The sequence below is a fragment of the Mauremys mutica genome, chromosome 2 (assembly GCF_020497125.1).
Source record: "Mauremys mutica isolate MM-2020 ecotype Southern chromosome 2, ASM2049712v1, whole genome shotgun sequence".
In the NCBI taxonomy this organism is placed as follows: domain Eukaryota; kingdom Metazoa; phylum Chordata; order Testudines; family Geoemydidae; genus Mauremys; species Mauremys mutica.
The window spans coordinates 19,557,058-19,581,549 of NC_059073.1; the positions used below are offsets into that span (position 1 = coordinate 19,557,058).

At 41.8% G+C, this 24,492-nt stretch overlaps 1 protein-coding gene across 1 annotated transcript in view; it reads left to right on the plus strand.

The window, feature by feature from the left end:
* KCNQ3 (potassium voltage-gated channel subfamily Q member 3) overlaps window positions 1-24,492 on the plus strand; it is a 240,958-nt gene that overhangs the window by 191,540 nt on the left and 24,926 nt on the right. The window contains exons 6-11 of the mRNA XM_045006844.1: window positions 3,684-3,794; window positions 4,835-4,930; window positions 6,550-6,644; window positions 11,707-11,733; window positions 22,506-22,693; window positions 24,334-24,436. Of these exons, the coding sequence (XP_044862779.1) occupies window positions 3,684-3,794; window positions 4,835-4,930; window positions 6,550-6,644; window positions 11,707-11,733; window positions 22,506-22,693; window positions 24,334-24,436 (620 nt within the window). The remainder of the gene's footprint in view (window positions 1-3,683; window positions 3,795-4,834; window positions 4,931-6,549; window positions 6,645-11,706; window positions 11,734-22,505; window positions 22,694-24,333; window positions 24,437-24,492) is intronic.

Below are 24,492 nucleotides of genomic sequence, written 5' to 3' on the forward strand. Positions count from 1 at the left end.
CTAGTCTGAGCCCTAGAGAATCATCATATATGAAGAGTCAGGCCCCCAAGTGCTGTCTGAGTTTGGATTAAATTGATATGTTCTGAGTTTCGGTGGAAGAGATGTTGGGCGGGGTGGGGGAATATTCCAAATGAGGGGGCAACCGCAATCTTATGGTGCAGTCTGAACCCTAGATAATCATGGTACAAAACCAGAACCATGGCCTTACCCCTTTGTTTGGGATGCCCTCCCACATCCCTGCCACAGAAATTCACTATCAATTTAATCCAAACTCGTTCAGCACTCGGGGGACTGAGTCTTCTCTCAGTTACATCAGTGTCAATAAGTAGTGACTGTACTGAAGTCAGAGGATTCACATTGGTGTCAATGAGAGGAAAATCAGAGCACTTGTGTATATTTCACATCCAGAAATGATTCATTCTTCTCCTGCGCTTGAGTTCAAGTTGAATGTCTTATATGCAACCCATGTATTAGAGGTGTTGCCTCCTCCTGATCCCCAAGGGTTCTACAGTTCCTTATTCCTCTTTCTGGAGGTGGGTGACCCACTTTAGGACTAGTGGGTCCTGAGTTCTGTGTGTGCAGTGCCTCCAACTAGTAACTATGTTCAAAGCAAGAGAAAGACAAAGGAATGTTGGGAAGAAGAACTAACAACTGACAACATCAAAGTGTTTAACATCTATTTTGTTTCAGTCTTGACGTACTCTACACAATTAATATTAACAAGGGGGAAGGAACACAAGCCAAAATAGGGAAAGAACAGACTAAAGACTATTTAGAAAAGTTAGATGTATTCAAGTCGATGGGGCCTGATGAAATTCATTCTAAGGTACTTAAGGAACTAGCTCGGAACCATTAGCAGTTACTTTTGAGAACTCCTGGAGGACAGGACTCCAGAAGACTAGAGAAGGGCAAACATAGAACCTGTCTTTAAAAAGGGGAACAAAGAGGCCCTGGGGAATTATTGAACCGTCAGCCTAAATTCAATATCTGGAAAGATACTGGAACAAATTATTAAACAATCAATTTGTAAGCACTTAGAGGATAATAGGACTATAAAGAATAGCCAGCAAGGATTTATCAAGAACAAATGATGCCATACCAACCTAGTTTCTTTCTTTGACAGGGGATAAGGAGAAAGCTGTAGATGTAATTTATCTTGATTTTAGTCAGGCTTTTGATACAGTCCCACATAACATTCTCATAAACAAATTAGGGCAAATGTGGTCTAGATGAAATTACTATAAGGTGGGTACATAACTGATTGAAAGACTATATTCAAATAGTAGGTATCAATTGGTTTGCTGTCAAACCTGGGGGATGTATCTGCTGAGGTCCCGCAGGGGTCTGTCCTGGGTCCAGTACTATTCAATGTTTTCATTAATGGCTTCAGTAATGGAGCAGAGAGTATGGTTATAAAATTTACAGATGACACCAAGCTGGAGGGGTTGCAAGCACTTTGGAGGGCAGGATTAAAATACAAAACAACCTTGACAAATTGGAGAACTGAATTCAACAAGATGAAATTCAGTTAAGATAAGTGCAAAGTACTTCACTTAGGAAGGAAAAATCAAATGCACAATTACAAAATGAAGAATAATTGTCTAGACAGTAGTACTGAGAAAAAGGATCAGGGGGTTATAGGAGATTACAAATTGAGTATGAGTCAACAACGTGATATATTGCAAAAAAAGGCTAATATCATTCTGGGGTGTATTAACAGGAGTGTCATATTTAAGACATGGGAGATAATTGTCCTGCTCTATTTGGCAGTGGTGAGGTCTCAGCTGGAGAACTGTGTCCAGTGTTGGGCACCACACTTTGGAAAAGATGTAGACAAAATGTTTAGTCTTGATGAAAGAAGACTGAGGGAATACCTGATAACACTCTTCAAATATATTAAGGGCTATTGTAAAGAGGACTGTGATCAATTGTTCTCCATGTCCACTGAAGGTAGGACAAGAAATAATGTGTTTAATCTGCAGCAAGGGAGATTTAGGTTAGATATTAGGAAGAATTTTCTAACTATAAGGGTAATTAAGATCTAGAATAGGCTTCCAAGGGAGGTTGTGGAATCCCTGTCACTGGAGGTGTTTAAGAACAGGTTGGACAAACACATGTCAGGAATGATCTAGGTTTACTTGGTCCTGCCTCAGTCGTGATGCCTTCTTGAGGTCCCTTCCAACCCTACATTTCTATGATTCTGTGACTGGGTGAATAAACAAATAACAATCCTTATGACCTCGGGGATATTACAATTGATAACAATAGGGAATTAAGGACCAAATGATAAGAATAAATAACACTGTATTCCTGGAAAGGACCGTGATAAATTAAAAGAAGGGCAAGGGAATCAAGGAAATGAGACCTGGACCAACACCACAACAACGTACACTAAAAGCCCACAAATTAAGTCATTACAATGAGAAAGTCTCCCCGCCTGCCTTATCTGGGTGTTGGAGCTGTATCTCCATGCGAAGATTAAACTGGCAATCAGTCCTCTCTGGTGAAGAGAACAAAAAGGGGTGTCTGGTAGGATTGTGCATATAGCTGATTTTTTAGTTTGCTGGCACTTCTGATATTTTAAGGTGTTTTTTAATGATTTTTTTTCAAAATTTTCAGTGAATCAAAAAGTCTAAAAAACACAATTTACTTCACACTGAACAAAATGTGTTGTTTGACACAAAACAAAATGTATCTTTAAAAAAAACAGCTTGAAATCTAAAGGTTTTTTTTTTTAATAAAATGGAAGGAAATTTCAAAATGAAACATTTTGAACTGAAAACACAATGCTTCTTTTCAAAATGTTGAAATGAAACATTTCAATTTTTTGGATTTTTTTTTTTTTGTAAAACACAAACAAGTCAGAGAGACCAATGCAAATTTGTGAAATGTTTTGATTTTGCTAAATCTGCATTTTTCACCAAAAAAAAGTTTTGGCCAAAATTTGTGCCCAGCTGTCCAGTTCTCTGTGGCAGAGCGCAACTCAGGAGCTATGGCCTCTCCTGCAGCTCTAACCTGACACCCTGCAGCCAGCTCGCTTTACCCACACGACCTCTGTGGGCTCAGCTCACTTGTTGTGAGGAGCTCATGGCTTGAGTCACACACACACAATGTAAACGTAAGGAATTCAATCAGATCAAGGAAGCTGGGTGATGGGAGAAGAAGAAAAACACAAAGCAAAGGGACAACGATGCATAGGGAAACATTATTATCAGAGAACTATTTGTATTTAATAGAAGGAGTGTAAGGAGAGGACAGGTTGGCTTGTGGTGAATGCCCTGAATCAGAACTCAGCGGTCTCTATTCCTAGCTTTGCTACAGACTTCCTGCCTGACCTTGGGCAGGTTACTTAATCGGTGTACCATCTCAATTCTCCATTTGCAAAATGGGTATAATATATCATCTCTGTTTAGAGGTATTTTGAGGATAAATTCATTAACACGTATCCGACACGCAGATACTATGACAATGAGTGCCATAAAAAAACCCTATATTACATTTTCCAGATTGCTTGCAAAATCCACACTTAGGAAAGTTTGTGTATTTTTCTACAATGTCCAGAGGTCAAAGCAAAAGTTTATAAACTGTTCATGCAGGTTTGAAGGTCAAGCTTAAAAGAAATCCTCCTTCTTGTCCATTTGTATTGTCTGTCTTATAAAATGGCCAACCTATTCTCCCCACAGATTACCCTAGCAACAATTGGCTACGGTGACAAGACCCCCAAAACTTGGGAGGGGCGGCTGATAGCAGCCACATTCTCTCTTATTGGAGTTTCATTTTTTGCTCTTCCTGCGGTAAGTACCGTCCTTCTTTTTGTTTTAACAAAACACTGAGATAATGATGTAGAAAGTAAAGGAATAGCCTCCCCTCTATGCAGATTCCACTGGAAATTCAACTGGGAGCCTGCAGTTCAATGACTCCCAAGCTGGAATCTTGAGCACATTGATGCAGGGTGTGGGAAAAGCAATCTCCTTTCTCCTTGTGGCTAAGATAAAATGGAGCCTAATCTGAATTATCCTGTGTGCTGTGCAGAACTTTAGAGCTAAGCCTATAAACAGGAGAATTATTCAGGTTTTGTCACAGACGTGAGACTTGGACCAAAGTTGCAAAAAGGGTGAAGGTAACGTTTTTAAAAAGTGACTTGAGCCCTTAACCTTATTGAAAAGCAATAGGGCTTGGATTTCAGTGTGACGTATGTGCCTAAATACCTTTAAAAATCTGGCCTTAGATTCCTAAAATTGCTTTTGAAAATGAGACTTGGTCACCAAGTTATTTTTGAAAATTTTACCCTTGATCTGAAAGCTTCCCACATGAGGTTGGTCCAAGATTTGGGTGACCTGGGCCCAACCTGTGGTTTCAAGTGGAAACAATGAAAAACTTGGAGCTTGAGATTGGTTTCCTTTAGCTCAAAACTTAAAAAGAAATTCATGGGGGATGGGAGCCCAGGTGATCCAGTATCCAGCTTATGGTTCATATGCACCCCCTTCAGATCACAACCACAGAGTTTAGCTCAGTTCTGACTGAAAGAGTAGAGGAGGGAAACAGACCAGCTGCACATCTTGTCATTGGTAAGGCAGTAGAAGACCAAGAAGCTTTTTGAGGAGCTTGTAATGAAACCAGGTGAAGCGTGGGCCTAGGTAAGGGCAAGGTTTGCCAGAAAACTATGATGCCCTGTGAACTAGAACTGTCAGAAAAGTGCACTGAACCCCATGTGAATTGCCCCTACTAATTCCCCACAGCTCTGATTATCTCATCCACATGTTTTAAGAGAACTTTCTCCTCAGATTTTCTGTTGTTCTTGTGTTTTCAATCAAATCGCCACCTCTGCTTTCAGGGCATCTTGGGTTCGGGGCTGGCTCTGAAAGTCCAGGAACAACATCGTCAGAAACATTTTGAGAAAAGAAGAAAGCCAGCGGCAGAACTTATACAGGTTTGGATTCTCTAGGTTTCCATCTTGAAATGATACTGTATAATAAGGACGCTATGTAATAGAGTTCACAAACCTGTCCCTCTTAGAGCAAAAATGGCTTTGCCACAAATTCGCATGTTCAAAGTGAAATTAGTCGTTCTGCTGAAATTTTTTAGGGAGCCTCCCCTCCAACATCCATTTCAATGGCATAGAGTCACCTAAAACAAGATGGCAAAACCTTTTGCACTACACATTGTGTGTGTGTGTGTGTGTGTGTGTGCGCGCGCGCGCGCGCCATGGAGAGGAGGAATCATCTGTTTTGCAAGGCTCCAGTTTCCACATTTCCCTTGGGAGACTACCCCACATACGGAGAGATGCCACAGGCTTTTTGTTGCTGTAAAAACTCATCAATGTACATAATGTTGGTCAATAGTGACTGTTGGGTTACTACTTAACATATGTTTTCCTGTAAAAGAATCAAGAAGAAAACGTAGTTTGCAAAAGCAAAAAGAAAGCCTGTCATATTTCCCTGGATTGCTGATTGTCTTAAGAGCTGGTTACAAGTCCACTTAATTTAATGCAAAGACTGCCACTGGCTCCACTGGATTTGGATCAGAGCCTTAGATTTTATTTTGTAAAATTAAATATAAAATTGGTAGCTTGAAGGTTGATCTGTTTGACAAAAATCCTAAATGCCCTGCAGGCCATGTCCTGAATCAAATGACATCAATGGCAAAACTTTTACAGTGGGACCAGGATTACTTTCTTTGAAATCAATGGGAACTGCAGGTATTTAGGACCTCTCAGGGTCAGACCCATTCTTTGGAGAAATAGGCAGAACAGCATACTTTTGCAGTAAAATTGTTACCTAGCAAAGCACAGGACGCTGTGGGGACGTCTGGAGAGATTGACTCACTGACATTAAAGAATCACTGCGTAACAGACAGCTAGGGTAACCACAGTACGGCTGTCTATGTGCTAGTGGAAGTTTGATAGGAGTTATGTGCTAATGTCTAAAATCACTCAGCAAAACTTTCCACAGCAGTATATTAAACTGATTGCTGCCCGCTAACCATGGCTCGTTCAGATTCCCAGAAACATCAGACAGATCACATGTTCTACATTTTACTAAGCTAGATGGTCTTTTAGATTGATCGGACTTTAGAATAAAGCAAGAGAAGTAAAATGTAACCTCTTCTGGGTATCTGAAAGCAATGGATAGTGCACAGTATTCTGTCACATATGCCCCTGGGAACAGTTTTTGAGGACTACTGTCCTAGAGCATCTTTTTCTTATTATAAGTCTTACATGAACTATGGCACCATCTAATGGCAACTTTCAATATTGCTGTATAATAATTCCATCACTGAATATGTATCAGAGGGGTAGCCGTGTTAGTCTGGATCTGTAAAAAGCGGCAAAGAGTCCTGTGGCATCTTATAGACTAACAGAAGTATTGGAGCATGAGCTTTCATGGGTGAATACCCACTTCATCAGATGCATGTGGTGGGAAAATGCATTGAATATGTGCATTGTTATCTTCTTTTGAATTAAGAGGAGTATTAACTGGCTGCATTCACTTAGAAACACAGATAAACATTTCCCCTAATGCTACTAATGTCCCTTCATATGTTATCCAGGCTGCCTGGAGGTATTATGCTACTAACCCCAACAGGATGGATCTCGTCGCCACCTGGAGGTTTTATGAATCAATTGTATCGTTTCCATATTTCAGGCAAGTGTGCTGCCCCCTCCGATCAGTAACGCCCTATACAGCAGAACTCAGATAGGACATGGGATGTGGAATTTATGTGGATAAACACGGTTTGGGATAATTGAGCATTCTCAGTGTTACTGATGCAAATCAGGGGAACATCACCAGTTTCAGTTTAGATGGAGGTTTCAGGCATAAGGGGTTCTGCTGCATAAGCCAATATATCTCTTCCGAACAGTTTCTGTTTTGATATTTTATTGTTCACCACCTTCCTTTACTATTATTTATTGAAAATCCATTTAGTGTATGTGGACTTTTCTATATTGGGGATGATAATTCAGTTCCATAGAAGCAGGGAAACTAATTGTAAAATCTCTGAGTTTTTGAAAAGTGGGGACCATGTATTGGAAAAACATTTGTATGTTGCTTCTCTTTGTGTTTTGATTTACAGTCCATTCTCATAGACTTCCTTAAGGACTGGGCTTCGCAGCCCCCCTAACTTAGTTTAAATTCTACTAATAGGATTGCGCAAATGGGCCCTTACAGAGGAGGATTTAAAATAATTAGAATAAAAACCATCACAAAACCCCATTCCTTATCAATTGAAATGTAAAGTATGGCCTTAGATATGGAGGTAATACATAGCTATATGAAAAGCAAGTGTAAAAATGGCAACTTATGTAATATAAAATACATTCAGCATATCACTATAGAGCAATACAATAATACACGTTAGCTGATGTAATATTCTGGCCAGTACGGAACAGTGGTGTGTGCATGTGCGTGTATAGGATGCACACACATACACATTCATATAATACACACAAATACAAATACCCACGTGCACACACTCATGGTAATCTGCGTCCCGTCTCTCGACAGGATTGACAAAAGTATTTTTTCTTATTAACCTTGTAGAGCAAATACAGTTATGGGAGAGTGAGTTGGATTCTGTTGTACTTCAATTATCATTTACAAAATTGGAAGCTGTGCTCTGATTTCTACATATTTTGTTTCTAATGATGGGGTAAGAGGAGGGAAGAACTCAGCTTGTTTTTCAGATTCAGGTTCTGTTTGACAAGTTCATAGAATCACAGAAGATTAGGGTTGGAAGAAACCTCAGGAGGTCATCTAGCCCAACCCCCTGCTCAAAGCAGGACCAACACCAACTAAATCATCTCAGCCAGGGCTTTGTCAAGCCAGGCCTTAAAAACCTCTAAGGATGGAGATTCCACCACCTCCCTAGGTAACCCATTCCAGTGCTTCACCACCCTCCTAGTGAAATAGTGTTTCCTAATATCCAACCTGCAGCTAATTCACCTTCTGCAGTTGTCTTCACCTTCATTTTCCTGTTTGTTCATAATCTGGAAATGAAAAACAAGCTTTCCTGCTTTTTCAGGTCCCAAACAATTTCTCAATTTGGAATGAATTAGTCCAAAGGAAGAAAATATTCTTTTTACACCGACAGAAGAAGCTACTGCTGTTAAAAGTGAGATTATCACTTCAACAGTCTCTGAATAAAAGTAATAGGAGATATACCAATCTCCTAGAACTGGAAGGGACCAAAGGTCATCAAGTCCAGCCCCCTGCCTTCACTAGCAGGACCAAGTACTGAGTTTTGCCCCAGATCCCTAAGTGGCCCCCTCAGGAATTGAACTCACAGTGCTGGGTTTAGTAGGCCAATGCTCAAACCACTGAGCTATCCCTGAAGTAGGGAAATAACTGTTTTATTGCTGACACTGTTGAAATTTGGAAGGAACCGAGTGAGATCTTAAAAAGAAAAATATGCAATGACAGAGTTAAATTACAAGCATTAACAAATGAATGGGACAAGCACTATCTCCAGCTCATTTTCTTGCAAATATTCTAAATACTCGGTACCAGAGTCAAACCTTAACTGCTGAAGAAGAGGAGTTGGCTATGACATGGACTTCCAGCAATCATCCCTTCATAATGCCAACTATCATAAACTTCAGCGCTAAGGGTGAACCATTCAGCAAATATGTTTGCTGATGATGTTTTAAAGAAAGTCACACCAGTGAACTGGTGGAAGTCACTTAAGCACTTGGATTCAGAGACTGTTGAAGTGATAATCTTACTTTTAACAGCAGTAGCTTCTTCTGCCAGTGTAGAATTATTTTTCAACTTGGAATGAATTAGTCCAAAGGAAGAAAATAACTCTGAAACTATAGAAAATGATGGTGATCTTGAAGGTGGATAGTCTTCAGAATCCTGTATGTTGATGATGGATTCCCCTAAGCAAACTAAGTCAGTGCAGTTATTTAATTATTATTGTCAAACTGCTCATTTAGTATTACTCATTGCATTCACTGATGCACAGTACTACTTTAAAGATGAAGTTGTAAAAGGAAGATCTGCCTGTGTCAGCTATTTATTTTTTATCATAACTGCATATAAAATGATAGTACCATAGAGTAACAACTATATTTTTTGCTCAAACATGAGAATTCAAGAATAGTCCAGAAAAAAGACAGGCAGTCCTTAAGAAACAAGTATGAAATAAAAAAGTTTACCAACCTGAAGATCCTGCATGTTCAGACATGTTCCTTTCATCATCTTCAATGCAGCTTCCTCCTGAAAAGGAACACTTCTCATGCTGTTGTTTCATTCGGGGAACCAGGCCTTGAATTTCTTTGTTGCACTGTTTGCATTTTGCACGCATGCCTGTCTTACCCAGAGGTGGAGGAACTTCATTAAAATATTCCCAAACTGGGTCTCTTTAACGGCCTGCTGCCATTATAGGTTTTCCCTTCTAGTCAGAGAATGCTATGGTAGATCTCAAATCAATGAACTCAGAAAGACACCAAGACTTCCGGAATATCCTGCTCAGTTTCACTTTTGTTTCAGTTGCCTCCCTCCCTTCTCACATTTATTTCCAGACTTCACCTTGTCCAGATCTATTCCTCCCCCAACAATCTTCTATTCATTGAACTTTTTGAAACTTTGCACTTTTAAAGAGAAGTAAGGGATTGACTCTGTGTACACAAATTTGCAGGGGGACAATAGGGTTGAGGTCTGTTATTTCTCACCTCTATATATTATTTATTTATTTAAAAACATTTTTGCTGTTAACAAGCATGTTACCTCCGGAGACACAAATTCACAGTTTGAGAACTGCAAAATTAAGCATTTCTGATTGTATCTTCTAGACTGAGCACTGAGTCCCATTGGGTAGATAGAAAGAATAATCTATACAGAAGCCCCTGGAACCCCATAAGATTGGGTCCCTAATTCATGAACTATTGGAACTCAGTTACAAAACTTTCCTTAAATATTACATGAATATATTGGCTCATACTATAGAATTAGAATTTATCATCCCTATTCCATGATGAGATATCTTTGAGCTATAATGTACCTGAATTAAAACTATCTTTAGATAGGTTTTTTCCCTCAAAAAACATTTTATCAAAGAAATCCAATTTAAATTGAAAAAATCCAATTTAAATATAAGAAATATGATTTTTTTTAAATTGTTGATTGTTATCCACCCTGGTAAGCTTTTAGAAAGGGCTTTGTGGAATCACACAGCTGGGAGACAAGCTGGGAAAAATCTACCTGATGAACAGGCCTTTGATCTTTCTTTCTTTTCTTTCTTTCTGTTGGCTTGTCTACACAAAAGAATAGTTTGTGGCGAGTGGGGGTGTGAATCTGCCTCACAGAATCTGCAGACTAATTGTCTATGTGGATGCACATTAGCAGTCTGTTAGTTAACTTTGATCTAGTCCTCTTTGAAATGGGAGAATGAGCAGAAATTGGCTTTTAACAAAGGGGAAAACTAAGAGTCTATTATGGAGTCAATTTCTTTTGTAGTATTCTGGATTTTACCCAACATGACATCTCAGGAACAGCTTTGTGTGCCTCCATTTTAAATCCTGAGGGCACTTGTAACCTGCATTTTACAGGAGACCTTGGGAGTAGTTGACTGACATGCACAGAACTGACAGTATTCTTTTATATTTAAGGTTTTTGTTAATGCTGAGGATTCTTTCCCCTCCCTCTTGAACTGTATTGACTAGAGTGTTCTGACATCACAATGATGGGTGTGGTATCAGAACCCAGGTAGACCAGAATAATTAACTGAACTAATGTTGGCCTTTTGTAAGTGGAGCTATTTAATTGTCTAATGAATCCAGGGGGAAGGGCTAAGTGATTTTTATAATTGTATCCCTTGGCAGCCATTAGCTGAGGATAGGATATTGTAGTGGAGAGAGTTCATCAGAAACACTTTTTTTTTTTGAGAAGTGGGGGTCATATTTTTTCTTGATTGTTTTGTTTTCAAATCTGTTCTCTGAGTTTAGGTGCCAAAAACCAGAAACACCCCAAATTAATGTAAACCTTTGCAGGCTTTTGCAGACCTGGGTATGAGACTTTCTCTTCCTCAATTTCCCTGCCTGTACATGGGGATAATAATCCTTCCTCACGTTGAGCTCTATCGATTAAAAGTGCCATTACAATTACTCTCTACTATCTATCCCTCCCTAATGCAGCATTGTCCCTATGGTGGATACACTTAGAGTTTGTTCCAGTTATGGGGTTGTCACTGATTTAGGACTCCGTTAATTTTTCTACTCTTCTCATTTGTCTCCCTACTACTCCAGTCTCTCTTTCCACACTGTCCACTGAAAAAATTCAGCCATTTCCAAAGAGGTCCTTGAGCTGTGTTTTGTTCAAAATGCTAATTCTCAGCTCCCTCAGTGGAGCAGGTGACCATTGGGAGTTCTGACTCAGTGGTGTGATGTCAAGCTTGCCTATCCACGCAAGCCTACCCGGATGACTTTATAATTGAAGTGAAATGTGGAACTTAACTATTCACTGAAGTCTGGGTCCTCAACATAAGGGTCATAAACAGGTTTGCCTGGGATTATACCCACCTTCTTTTCTTTATGGCTAGTTAGAAGGGGAATGCCAGAGCTTTTTCCATTGTAACACGGGGTTGCAGTATAGAAAAGATGAGAACCACTGTTCTACAGCAATGCCAGAAAGAAAACTTCTGAATTTAACACACACTTCTTCTCTCTTTGCTTTTTCCTGTTGCTTTCGTTCTTCTTTTCCCCAAAAGAAAAGAGCAATTGGATGGTACTGCCAGGTATGTAACTGTCATGATTATATCCTTGCTTTAATATCATTGTTGAAGAATTCCTCATGGTTAATGTTTTGTTTGTAGGCTCACATGCCACTAACAAAAAATGCTATTAACACAGTAAATATTAATTAAAAACAATTAAACAATGTATTTCTGAGTGCTTCCTTTATTCTCTCCTTTAATAATGGATCAAAGATATGATGTGTACAAAATGTACGGTACTGTGGAATTTTGTAACTAACCTAACTAGTTGTTTACATCTAGGGATTGGCCTAAATAGACTTGTGTTAGACTATGCGGTAGAACCTTGGCTTAGCATTCAGGTTGTTATTGGGAGAATTTGGGTCGTCTAACTAACATTATTGGTTAATAACACTGCAATATCTTGATACGAGAAATCATGATTGTTGTAATTCACTTCGTTCACAAGCTCCTTGAGAACAGGTGTAATGAAATCCTAAGATGGACGAACAGTATTACTAAAGTCCCTTGGCAGTTCTTAAAAAAAACAAAAAAAAACTCTCTTATTTAGGGTTTGATGTAAAGTCCATTGGCATTCCCAATGGTAGACTCCCATTGACTTCGGTGGGCTTTGGAGCAGATCCCTACTGAAAAGAAGTAAGGTTTCTTCAATGAGTAGGGATGTGATATGAGTCAAACTTCAGCTCCTTAAACACACTAGGAAATCACATATACACCAGGAATAAAATTTTCAAAAGCAATTAAGTCACTCAGACTCTTAGTGAAACTCAGTAGGACTTTGGCTCCTAAGTCACTTTGGTGCTTTTGAATATATTACCCCAGGATCCTTTGTTTCCCTAGGCTACGGTTTCTTTTGAAACAATAGCCTTCTTCAGCAGAATGGTTACTGAGCTTGCAATCATTACTGCCAGCCAGCACAGGGAAAGGAGCATTGAACCATTCCAGAAAAATAGGCAGGTGTGTGCAGTTTCCATTAACCTCAGTAGACTTTGGATCGGGCCCCATGATGCTGTCAGTAGGACAGCTTCTGTCTGACTGCTAATTGTTCTATTACAATTAACACAATTACAAATGCTAAGTGACTTGCTCTTCTTTTTAATTATGTAACCCTTCTGCCCCTCTGAGTTGGCAGCAACAAGGGCCGGGCTCAGTATCTAGGGGTTCCATTTAAAAAACAATGCAAAACCAGCTCAAGCCCCCACCCAGTGACCTGGGACAATTACATACCACCACCCCTGGGCACCTCTAAGAGGCAATACTTCCCCTCTCGCAAGCGCGGAGTCTGAGTGTAGCAAAATCCTTTTAATAAAGGAGGGAAACAATGCAGCATCATGTTGGGGAAACAACACAAACAGGATTCATAACACAAACCATGAGCAAAAGACCCACCCCCCAAGTAAGTTTGGCAGTATCCTTTTTCCCTCAGGGTCTTACATCCAGCAACCCAAAAGATCACCCAAAGTCCAACAACCCAAAAATCTCTGTCCCTGGTCAGTACAGCCCCAGAGTTCAAAAGTTTATCTGCAGAGTTTTACCTCCCAGCCGGGGAGGGAGGGCACAGCAGTGTTAAGGGACACCTTACGTGGTTCAAGGCCAACTGCCCCACCTCTCCATGGGGTTCTGCTGCAGCCTTCACCACGAGCTGCTCCACCAGCCACTCCACTCCACCAGCTGTCCCACAAGCTGCTCCAGTCATCCCACAAACTGCTCCACTCCACTACCCTTTCAGCAACATAGCTTGAGCTCCCCCTGCCAACACTCAGTGATTTCAGCTCTTAGTGATTTTAGCTCTTTAATGAGTTCAGCTTGCAGTAGGGGAGCCTCAGTGCTGGTGTACCCAACATGAATTCAGCTCAGCAGCCTGTAACTAGACTCCTAATAGAATTAAAATTAGCTCTGATATTCCACAGTAGAGAGAGGAAGAGGTGCAATTGGCATTTCAGGCCCTCAAAAGGGACCCATAGCATCAGGTGCAAATACCTGCCCCCAACCTCTCTCTCTCTTTCTCAATTCATCAGGTTTTGGAACCCATGTCCCTTGTCTAGTGAGTGCTACTTAGTTGATGGCAAGTCCCTCTGGCCTAAAACAGTTTCATTGTCCCTGATTCATATAATCAGAGTAACAGGGTATTCTTCTTGCCCCAATAATAGAGAAACCGGGGATCCCACAGCAGCCAAAGTGACCATATGGGCTGCTGTGAGTTCATGCTAGTCGGGGTGGGTGTGCCTATGCCAACAAGATCAGCCCCTGAAGTTCTTTTCCACAACTCGCCACAATTCACCACCAGATGTCAGGGTAGAGCTCATCCTGACTGATTACAATTAGATTTAATAAAGGATATTATAATTTATATTACACTGCTGTCTTCCTTTCACATTTCATAGAAACAAATGATGAAGACATGCTTTCTGAGTACATGGAGTGGCACAAAAAGTGTTTGTGTCTCCAGTATCTGGCAGCCATGAAGTTCTTAGTGAGAAAGTTGTAGCAGCAAAGTGTATTGTTTGAGTTTTGGAGTGCAGGGGGAGTACGAGGAGTTGAGCTGTGCCTGTCAAAGAGGAGCTAGGAATAAATAACTAGTATATAGGCAAGGTTGAGTGATGAGCAATAGTTTTTAAAATCTCCATTCTCTGCCCACTGAACTCAGCAGCAAAGCTCCATATGATTTCAATGAGAGTAGATATAATACATACATGTGCGTCCGCGCGCACACGCACTCTGATATAAATTCAGTATTGTCTTTCTCTCATTTCCATGAACAAATAGAATATTAGTCAGGTGCAGCAGTGGTTTAAGACAAGACTCTTGCAATCTGGGCCCAGTGGTGCAAGAGACTCACAGCTGTATGTGACTATTTAGGGTGGACTGTTTGGGGAGGAGAGGAAAGGGGCACCGGGGAGGCTGTAGAGGGAAGAGGAATGTATCCACTAGTGAGGCTGCATGAAAGTGTCTGTGAGGGGGGAAGGCTGATACAATTTTTGTGGCACCCCAAAGTTTTACTGGATCTCACCTTCCATGTAGGGTAAAACCATGCACTTACGTGATGTGGTTGGATGAAAAGCAGGCCTGGTTGTCCATGGCCCCTGGTGCTGGCACAGGATAGGATGGTTGATGCTGACAGGAAAGATGGGACTCTGGTACGAGTGCTGGGTATGCCTTCCTGGTAGATTCAGCTCTGCCATGCATGTTGCTGCTGCTCTGTGAAAAACAGTTCCTCTCCCTTAGATGGTACATAATCTACAAGGCAGCATTTAGCCCATTCTCTTAAATTCATCTCTAGTCAGGATTTACCAGGTTATGGCTTCATGCCAGAAGTCTTGTTTACCTGCCTTTCATTCCTCTAGCACCTTAAATACTGGGTTGCTAGTTACCATGAGTATCACATAGAAATTTTGCTGTAGAAAGTTGAATTCACTTCTCCCCCTTTGTCTGATATAGCCTAGTTCTCTTCTTCTCCAGGGTGCTTTGCAAGGCCTGTCTATTGATTCAGGCTTTTCCTGAGGGTTTAGCTCCATTGGGAAGGTGTTCTGAGTGTAAGCGGGGGAATGGTCCCGCTATTGTGGGGAACTTTCCTGGCTTATACACTATCATGGTGAAATGGACCGAGTGAAAGGATCTGAGTCCTCGCTCCCACTTCCTTTACCCAGAGGCCTGCCTGACCCCTCCAGGGCTCCCATGTCACTCTCCTGTGTGGCAGAGTCCTCGTAACCCCAGCAACGCTGGGCCTAGGATTCCTGGGGGACTCGACCCCCAACCTTGTCATGGTCACTTAGGGAAGGGGCTAGAGTGTCCCCACTCCGGGGTGCTCTCTCTGCACTGGATGCTTCCCTGACCCACTGATCATTACATACAGTTCAAGGCAAATACAATTTATTAAACAGCAACCAATTTAAAAAAATAAGGAAAAAATTAAAGGAAAACACATCATCCCTCTCTGTGGCACGGGGACATCACAACCAGCGTCTCTGGAATGTCAGGGAAGTTCAGTCTGTTCCTCACAAGTCCCAGGCCCCCTTCTGAGGCCTGGGCTGTGCTGCAGGGATGCTTCGGGTTGGACACTTGCTCTGGCAGTGGCCACACACTCTCAGGCTTTAGGTGGCAGGACCCTTCTTCCCAGCATCACCCCCGCCCTGGCGGGGTTACAATCCCCCTCCAAGTCTGGCCTGATGGGTCTCTTGGCTGGGGACGTCTCCCTGTGCTGGGCCCTCTGTCCAAGGTCCCCTTCGCTCCCCCCAGGTGCTCACCGCACCCGGCTCCACTCTGCCTCAGCTCCAGCTCCACCACTCTGCCTCAGCACTGCTGCTGCTGTTCTGCCTCCAGCTCCCCGGCCTGCTTTTCTGGCCCCTCTGGCTGGCACGGCTCTGCTCCCCAGCTCAGCTTGGGCCCCTGCTTTGTCCTTAGCTTGGCCGCACTCTGTTCCAGACAATTCCAGCTCACACAGAAGATGAGACTTCCCCTAGATGCATTATTGTGGAAACTGATTTTTGCCTAAATTGTCAAGCATTTTATTTTATCCTCACAATTTTTTATCATTCTGCTATAGCTCATTAATTCTTCTTCCATCCATCCTTCCCCTCACCTCCCAACATGAAAACAGCCTAGATGACCCAAGCCTTCAAGCTGCTGAGCACCTCTCAAGAAGCTCTCAGAACCTCTCAGAATAATTGGGCCCGCAGGGTGCTAAATGGAAGGATCTGTGACGTATTGGCTTTGTGAGTGAATGGTGTTGCTCTCTGGTGGCTGACACACCGAGAGGATGAGGGACTTACTACTACCACTAGTATTTTTCTATAGCTCAGGTGTTAGAAATCTGCAATTTTGGACCTCATGAATTAGGATTCTAGTCCTGGCTCCTTAAGCGTAGGTGTGAGTTATCAGGAGGAGTTGTCTTTGATTATTTTAGGGCTGAATATAGTGTTTTCTCCAAGGTGTGTTGAGGATTAATTGGCTGATGTTTGGAAGTACATTGGAAGAGTGATCACTAAGACAATTTACAGAAGGCTTTTGATATATTGGAGCATTAATTGAGGATGGATTTTTCAGGACTCAGCATTGACCTATTGACATCAATATCCTATTAGCTTCAGTGGGAGCTGAGTTAGGCCAAAACTAAGTGCTTCTGAAAATCTGGCCTGTTACATCTGTTGTTTGTGCACTATATCTCCATAAGCTAATGCAATACAAGTTTGACTCCCCAGAGCTAAGCTCACCCATGTAAGATATGATTGCTAATGTAGTAAAAATTGGGGTAAGCATGACTGCCTTGCGCTTCCAGTTATTTGAGCTGCAAAACAGATCTAAAAATATTAGTACAAAACTTTTTTTTTAAAAAAATGTATTAGAAGAATTCCTGACTGGATCTTTTTATTTTATTTTATTAGCTTGTGTTTTATTTTTGGGGATTAAAATTATAAATATAGGAGGGGGGTTATATTTGATCCATTGTAAGGATTATCACTTTGGTTTTTTTCATTCTTGCACAAATATCGTGAGTTTATGAAACTCCAGTATTAGGTGCAAAAAAACCCCACAGAACAAAACAAAAACCATCCCAGAGAAGGGAGTGTCTGACTTGCATGACAGGATGAAACTGCATTATTGTCTTGTATGATAGTTTCTGGAACTAATCTTATAGTTCAGTGGTCACTACCCTTCTAGGGTGAGTGTAAAACCTCAACTGCAGCAGCCAATGACCCCCTAACCCTTCCTCATACACCCAACAGCCACATTCCGCTCTCAGAAACTCCAGCATGATTCACACCGAAGTCAGTGGAAGTTGCAAGTGAGAACTGGAGGGCAGAATTTTTCTGTATCAATGAACTGAGCATCTGGCCGTTGTGCTGAGCCTCCGTGCTGCACGTCAGCTTGCCGCCCCTTCAGCAGTTTCATATGATCCACTATGGAGCATAGGTGCATCTAACTTGGGTCTGTGCTTAGTTGCACAAGTCTGAAGTTTGGAGCAGTTCAGATTCCATCACAGCTTGGAGTGCACACGATTGAGTGGGAGGTGGGCATTGATGGTGCTCCACAGGTTTGTCACGAAGGTCCTCATTCTGTAACCACTTCATGTTTAGGATTTGCCATGAAAGTTGTTAAAAGTTCCACCCCAGAATCAGAATTTTGTGTAAGGGAGGGATTTGCCATGGAACCACATGCCAAGGGGACAAAAAACACTCCAATACCAATGCCAGAAGCCTGAGCTCTACCAGTAGCCATACCTGTTCGAGTATGTGGAAACCACTGCCCTAGTCATACTTATGAAGAGCGATGTGATCTCTGCATGTTTTAATATTTTGATATTGAGTCATGGACATGCTGTGTTCATGAAGGAGATCATGTAATAAGATAAAATGTTTCCAGGCCTTTGTTTTAATAGATCCAAATTTCATCTGCTGGCAATGAGAATAAAGCTCACTCTTTGTCTGCTGACTATTATTTATCTGGAAAGAAAACCAGAGAGTTTTAGTACACAATGCACTGTAAACTGAGCAACATTTCTCTCAAGTGAAATTGACGCATGATTTCCTGAATATTGTACTGCTGTAATTGCCCTTGTTCAGACATGAATATCAGTATCTGCTGTGTAATTGTTTAATATTGTAGCAAGTGTTGCTATTAGCTTGAAAGTTCTCCAGATTTCAACCTAAAATACTGGAGAATGAATCAAAATAAAGGACTTAAAAATAAAAGTGCAGGAGCATTATTCTGCTCATGGATTCAAAAGGTAGAATTTTGGCCTTAAAAAGAGAATCTGGGAACGATTTAGGATTAGATTATTTAGCATAAATAAAATAGAGAAAATATCTTGTGGACATAGGCAGTTGAGATCTTTGCTGCAAATAAGCCATCTGCCATGCTGAGTGGGGAGGAATATTTTGACCTACATTCCAGAAGGGAAGTGTGGAAAAGCAAGGAATCCTGTTTTGAGACAACCAGTGCAGGGATTCCTAGCTCCAAATTTAGAATAAATCCCAAAATAAGCTTTCTGGTTCCTTTGTCCTGTAGCTCTGTCCCAGTACACTTCCATTTCCTTGTGGTCACACTCTCACAGCATTGGTCTGGCTAATGCTTCCACCTGCTGTCTTAAGGAAGCTGGTATTTCGTTCAGTTAGTACAATTTAAGAACTCTGAAGTTCCAGATGCAATAAGGACTCCTCCTGTGGCCTTGAGCAAGTTACTTCTCCATCTGCAAACCAGAGAACCCTTTTGTGTGCATTAAGAGGAATGCCCAATTAACACTGGGTGCCATTTGAATTGTAAGGCAGGGAGCCCATCATGTATCTAGACAGGCCTGAGGAGCTGAGGTGGACATGGAGGCTATACATAGCCAACATGTACCGGGTAGTTCATGCCCAGTTCCAACACATTTCCCTCCCTCCACTCTTCAAAATGAGGCTTCCTCTGGCCTTCTATGGATATTTGAAGAAGTCCCCCGACTACACAATCTCTGCCACTTTCTGCCTTCTTCAGCACGCCACACCTCTTAGGGTGACCAGATGTCCCGATTTTAGAGGGACACTCCCAATATTTGGAGCTTTGTCTTATATCGGTACCTATTACCCTCTACCCCCACCCTGATTTTTCACACTGGCTATCTGGTCACCCTAGCACAGGGGTCGGCAGCCTTTCAGAAGTGCTGGGCCGAGTCTTCATTTATTCACTCTAATTTAAGGTTTCGCGTGCCAGTAATACATTTTAACATTTTTAGGAGATCTCTTTCTATAAGTCTATAATATATAACTAAACTATTGTTGTATGTAAAGTAAATAAGGTTTTTTAAATGTTTAAGAAGCTTCATTTAAAATTAAATTAAAATGCAGATCTCCCCGGACCGGTGGCCAGGACCCAGGCACTGTAAGTGCCACTGAAAATCATCTCATGTGCCGCCTTTGGCACGTGCCATAGGTTGCCTACCGCTGCCAGAAAGTTCATGCTTCATATGACAATTTCTCACAGTTTTGACTCAACCAAAACTAGTGAGTTTTGGAAAATGTTGATGGGCCCAAACCAAAGTGAACTTTGAGCACGTCTTGGCCTAAACTTCATTGCTTGGGCTCATCTTTGCTAGTGACCTCAGGCCAAAATATGCAAACCAGAGTGCCTAAAGCGCTGCAACTAAATCAACCTCTAGGCATCAAGAGGCCTGATTTTTAGAGGTGCTGAGCACCCACAGTTCATAGGACCTGCAAGGGCTCAGCATTATTTGAAATGAGGCCACTTATTAAGGTGCCTAACTTTGGGCACTAAGTTTGCATCTCATCTGAATCTCACTTACGAGAGCACTTGCTCTGCATCAGCTTTGAACCTTAGGCTGTTCGCCCAAAGTAAACCTCTTTAGCTTTTGCAATTCGCTCTTCATTATTCATATGGAGAGTGAGAAGCTTACTTCCACTGGAGATCTGATGCACATAGGATGCTCTGAACATTTCAGCACCACTTTCCATCTGACCGTCTCATCCCCTGGCGGCTGTAACATCCTCCTTCTTGAATCTCGTCCCATCCTCTCTCCAATCTGTCTAAATCTCTGCTGCAAAAATCCTCTGCCTTGCCCAGCTCTGACCCTGCTCAGCCCCTGTTTCAAATAACTTCACTTTAATAGCTTCACCTTTTACTTCCTGCATCAGAGTCAAACTCTTCGTTCCCTGCTTCAAATGCGTCTTACTTCTCCATGATTGTTCAGTCCCTGCTGCTCATCTAACTCACTCAGGCCCCCAAACCCACTTCTGTGCCTTCTTCCTTTCAGTCCCTACTCCCGGAATCCCCTTTGAGAGGTCTGCCAATGACGCCCTCTTCTCCTTTAAGGCCTTTCACAAAAGCAGCTTCTTCTGAGAACTGTGCTTCTATATTTTAGTTAAACAAGCAAACAGAATCTCTGTGGTGTAACCCTCCAGGTGCGTGCAGGACTCATCCAAGCGATCTTACTATCTTCAATTTCATTTTCCCTGCTTTTTCAAACCCTCCCTGAGTTAGATGTCTGAGCATGCTGCATTCTAGTGATCGTGGGCTGGCAGGCCTCCAGGGAGATGCTACAGCCAGTGCAACATAGAGTAGCCCCGAGGGTGCTCTAATTTGCAACAGGGACCAAATTGTTCCCCAGCTGATCAAAGAATGTACTTTCTGAATGCCTCTGCTGCAATCTGAAGCACCACTTTTAGCTTTTGCAAAGAAATACAGGCATTCCTCACCAGTGTGTGACTGTAACTACACACCACACACATTTCAGGAAGCAAGGGGAATAGTCCATACTGATAGGGAAAAAAATTATGTAGCCATTAATCTCTGCTCTGAAATTATAAGGTGTGGCCAGGTTTTGTGGGGAGTTTTATATAATGCATTTCATTGTTGTTTTACATATAACAATACAAGGTACTGAGAAGGCATTTGTGTGATCTCACTAGGCTACAGATACGATGTTCACATTGACAATACTGTTAAAAAAACCCAACAATCCTTCTAAAACTCATCACCATACAAAGATTTTTCTTAAATAATATCAATATCTCTAGGACATAACTCATTGTGATAGGTGCCTTAGCAATTCCATCGGTCAATTAGCTTTAGATAAGACAGATAGTTGAGGGCCACAATAATTTGGATACAATGAAATATTCTGCAATTGCCCTTAGCTATAATGTCCAAATCAAGGTGGAACAATGTGTGCTGATTGTATGACCTGACTGTAGCCTGATTGAATGACCTGGGATAGCAGGGGACTGGACTTGGTGACCCAGGAAGCCCTTTCCAGTCCTATATCCTACATTCCTATAGTCTTAATGGCCACACCTCCTAGTAAAGATGAGAGTAGTCCAGTTACTCGTGGATCTGCATTTGTCCCACAAGCCACACCTTGACCACCATACTTTAAACATTGCAGGAGAATCCCTGAGGAGTGCCAAATACACTTTCAATTTAGGATCTGACACCTATTCAGTATTTCACTGGGCATGACATGTGGCAAATAACTTTGTGCTGCCGTAAGAAGTTTTAGTAATCTTCTTGGTTATCAATATAGTCATTCAGCCTGCAGAAAGATCACAGGTGCCAGTCCAAAGGTTAGCATGGAGGAGCCGGTGTGGGTCCAGCTGCAGAATGTCCCCTGAAGAACACACATTCTCATGGCATTAATATTCTAATAGGGTAACCAAATGAATTGCTAAAGGGCTGAAAGGCATCAGAATGCTTTAAATTCTTATCAGTCACAAGACACCCTCCTCATTTCCCCCACCATGAATATTGACTGGAATTAAATGGGTGAGAACTGGGTGTCCTGCAGTGCCATGTACGGAGCAATTGCTTAGGAATGGGCTGTTTTGAAAATAATGTATTCTTAGTCCAACACACATTCAGACTTCTCTCATTCATCATCACTATGCACGGGCAGATCATTTAATAGCCTAACAGGCACCCAGCACTTAAAGAAGCATTGAGCTAAAAAGGCCAATTCTCCCTATCATCAGATAATGATACTGGCTAAATATTGGTGTTTATCTTCTTAATAAGAAAGCTGGCACTTCAGCCAGGTTAATGGAGCAGAAGCAGTGTGACAGACTAGGTAGAGAGGATGGTAACATTGGCTGCATTGATATAGTGCCCCGCCCCCAACAGTGAATTCTCGACTGAGTTTATTTGTTGGTTACAAAGACACTGATGTATTACCATGGCTCCAGCAGTGTCCGTCTTGTATGTGAAACATTTATTTGGGATCTAATGTATTAACAGCATCATGAAAACAAGTTCAAGTGTACTGATCTGCATTAACGGAGGAAAATTGATCACTTTTGCTTATTTTGTAGCCAAAAGCTGGGTCTCTTGGATCGGGTTCGTGGTACCAATACTAAAGGAAAGCTATTTACCCCTCTGAATGTAGATGCCATTGAAGAAAGTCCTTCTAAAGAGCCTAAGAATGTTGGCTTGAATAATAAGGAGCGTTTTCGCACTGCATTCCGAATGAAAGCGTACGCCTTTTGGCAAAGCTCCGAAGGTAGCATGTCTATATTAATTCATTTTTAACCCTCCCAGATTCCTTCACCCTGTTACCATGGCTTTTTTTTAATCCATCTCCTTTTGAGACTTCATGACCTTCAAAATAGCAAATCAACACAATTAAAATAATCTGGGGCAGACACAGCTATGCTTTGCCTTTGCATGGACAATTTATGGACCGCCGGGGGAAGATTTGGAAAATAATGCTGGAATCCAAGCAAAGCAATGCTCAAAATAAAGTGCATGTATTCCTCAAAACCAACCATGTTCTGTATTGATATGTTTTCAGTGGAACCCACTTATAGTCAGCGTGGAAATATGGGAACTCAGGGGCAGTGATTGCATGTATCTAGGAAAGTCTAGTGACACTCTAGGCTAGTATAATCTACGCTCTTTTTAAGATTCCCTCAGTGTTTTTGTTGCAGTAACTTAAACTCACTCTAAACTTGCTCACATAGACTTCTCTGAACTGGCCAATGTGTAAATTTGACACCCAACTCCTTACACATCGTCTGTGAATTTGGCCCATTGAGTCTTATCTCCTGCCTGAGAGAGAACTGTAGCAAGAAAAGCAACTCACAGGAGGTATAAGACTGTGTGAGTTAAAGTAGGCCTGACCCGGCTGTGCTTTACTCACACCTTCTTTCAGCTGCTTAGGATGCTAGTAACAGCATCTCAGACTCTCGTACATGGTTAGAGTAGGGAGTAGTACATCCAAGAAGCCTAATTGCCTTTGAAGCATTCTCAGTGTAACAGAGTCCAGATTAGTGCCTGGGCGTCTCCCACGTTGCTGCTGAATTTGGCCCTCAGTTTATAGTGATGTAAAATGCAAATCCCAGTTGGTCTCAGTTTATCAAGTGCAATTTGCAAATTATAATTTCAGTTATAAGGAACCTCTGATTTTAGGACCACAGTCTCAGCCCAGAGCTGTGCCAAATGCTAGGCATGCACATGTGGGAAAGGGGGACGGAATCATCACAGCACCTCAAGGCAGCAGAGCAGAGATAATGCTCCTCTGCCCTAATGTGTACCCCCTGAAGGAGGGAGCTCCACACAGCAGAACCCTTCATCTTGCCCCAGGCCACAGGGGATCTTGGTGGGGTTCTGCACCAAGCAGGGGACTCACCTCACTTATATGTCCCCCCGTAAATCCTCTCCCACTTTGTGCAGGGGAACCACAGCAGTTACACTGCCCAGAGAGCCTCTGTAGCCACAGAAGCATGTGGGAGGGAGAGATTTGTACCTTACTGAATAGAATCAAGCCCAAAAGATCTCTATCTTCATTTCCCACTAGACTATTGCAGCAATAACTTATTCTTAAAAATGCCTAAAAAATGGGAGGTCCTAAATCCAATTGACAAGAAGGAAAGCTCTAGATGGTTCATGAAATGGCTAAAATTTTGGGAGACTTTCTGAAACCACAAAATGTCTTTGCATTCTCCTGGCCGGGTGTAGAAGGACACAGGGGGCATCACCCTCTTCAGAGGATAAGTACTGGCCAAAGTAACCAAAGGAACTTCTCATGGGTGATTATTGACTGAAATTAGTTTATATTACTTACTTGGTTTAATATTGTTTTGAACAATGCTGTAAATTGTGGTCTGATTTTTGCATGCATGGGTTTGACCTACTTTACAGATGCAGGAACAGGGGATCCTATGACTGAAGATAGGGGTTACAGTAATGAGTTCCTCATGGAAGATATGATCCCCACATTGAAGGCAGCCATCCGAGCTGTCAGGTAAATTTTCTTTATGCTCATCAGTACTGGCTTTGACCTTTAATGCTTGGCCTACA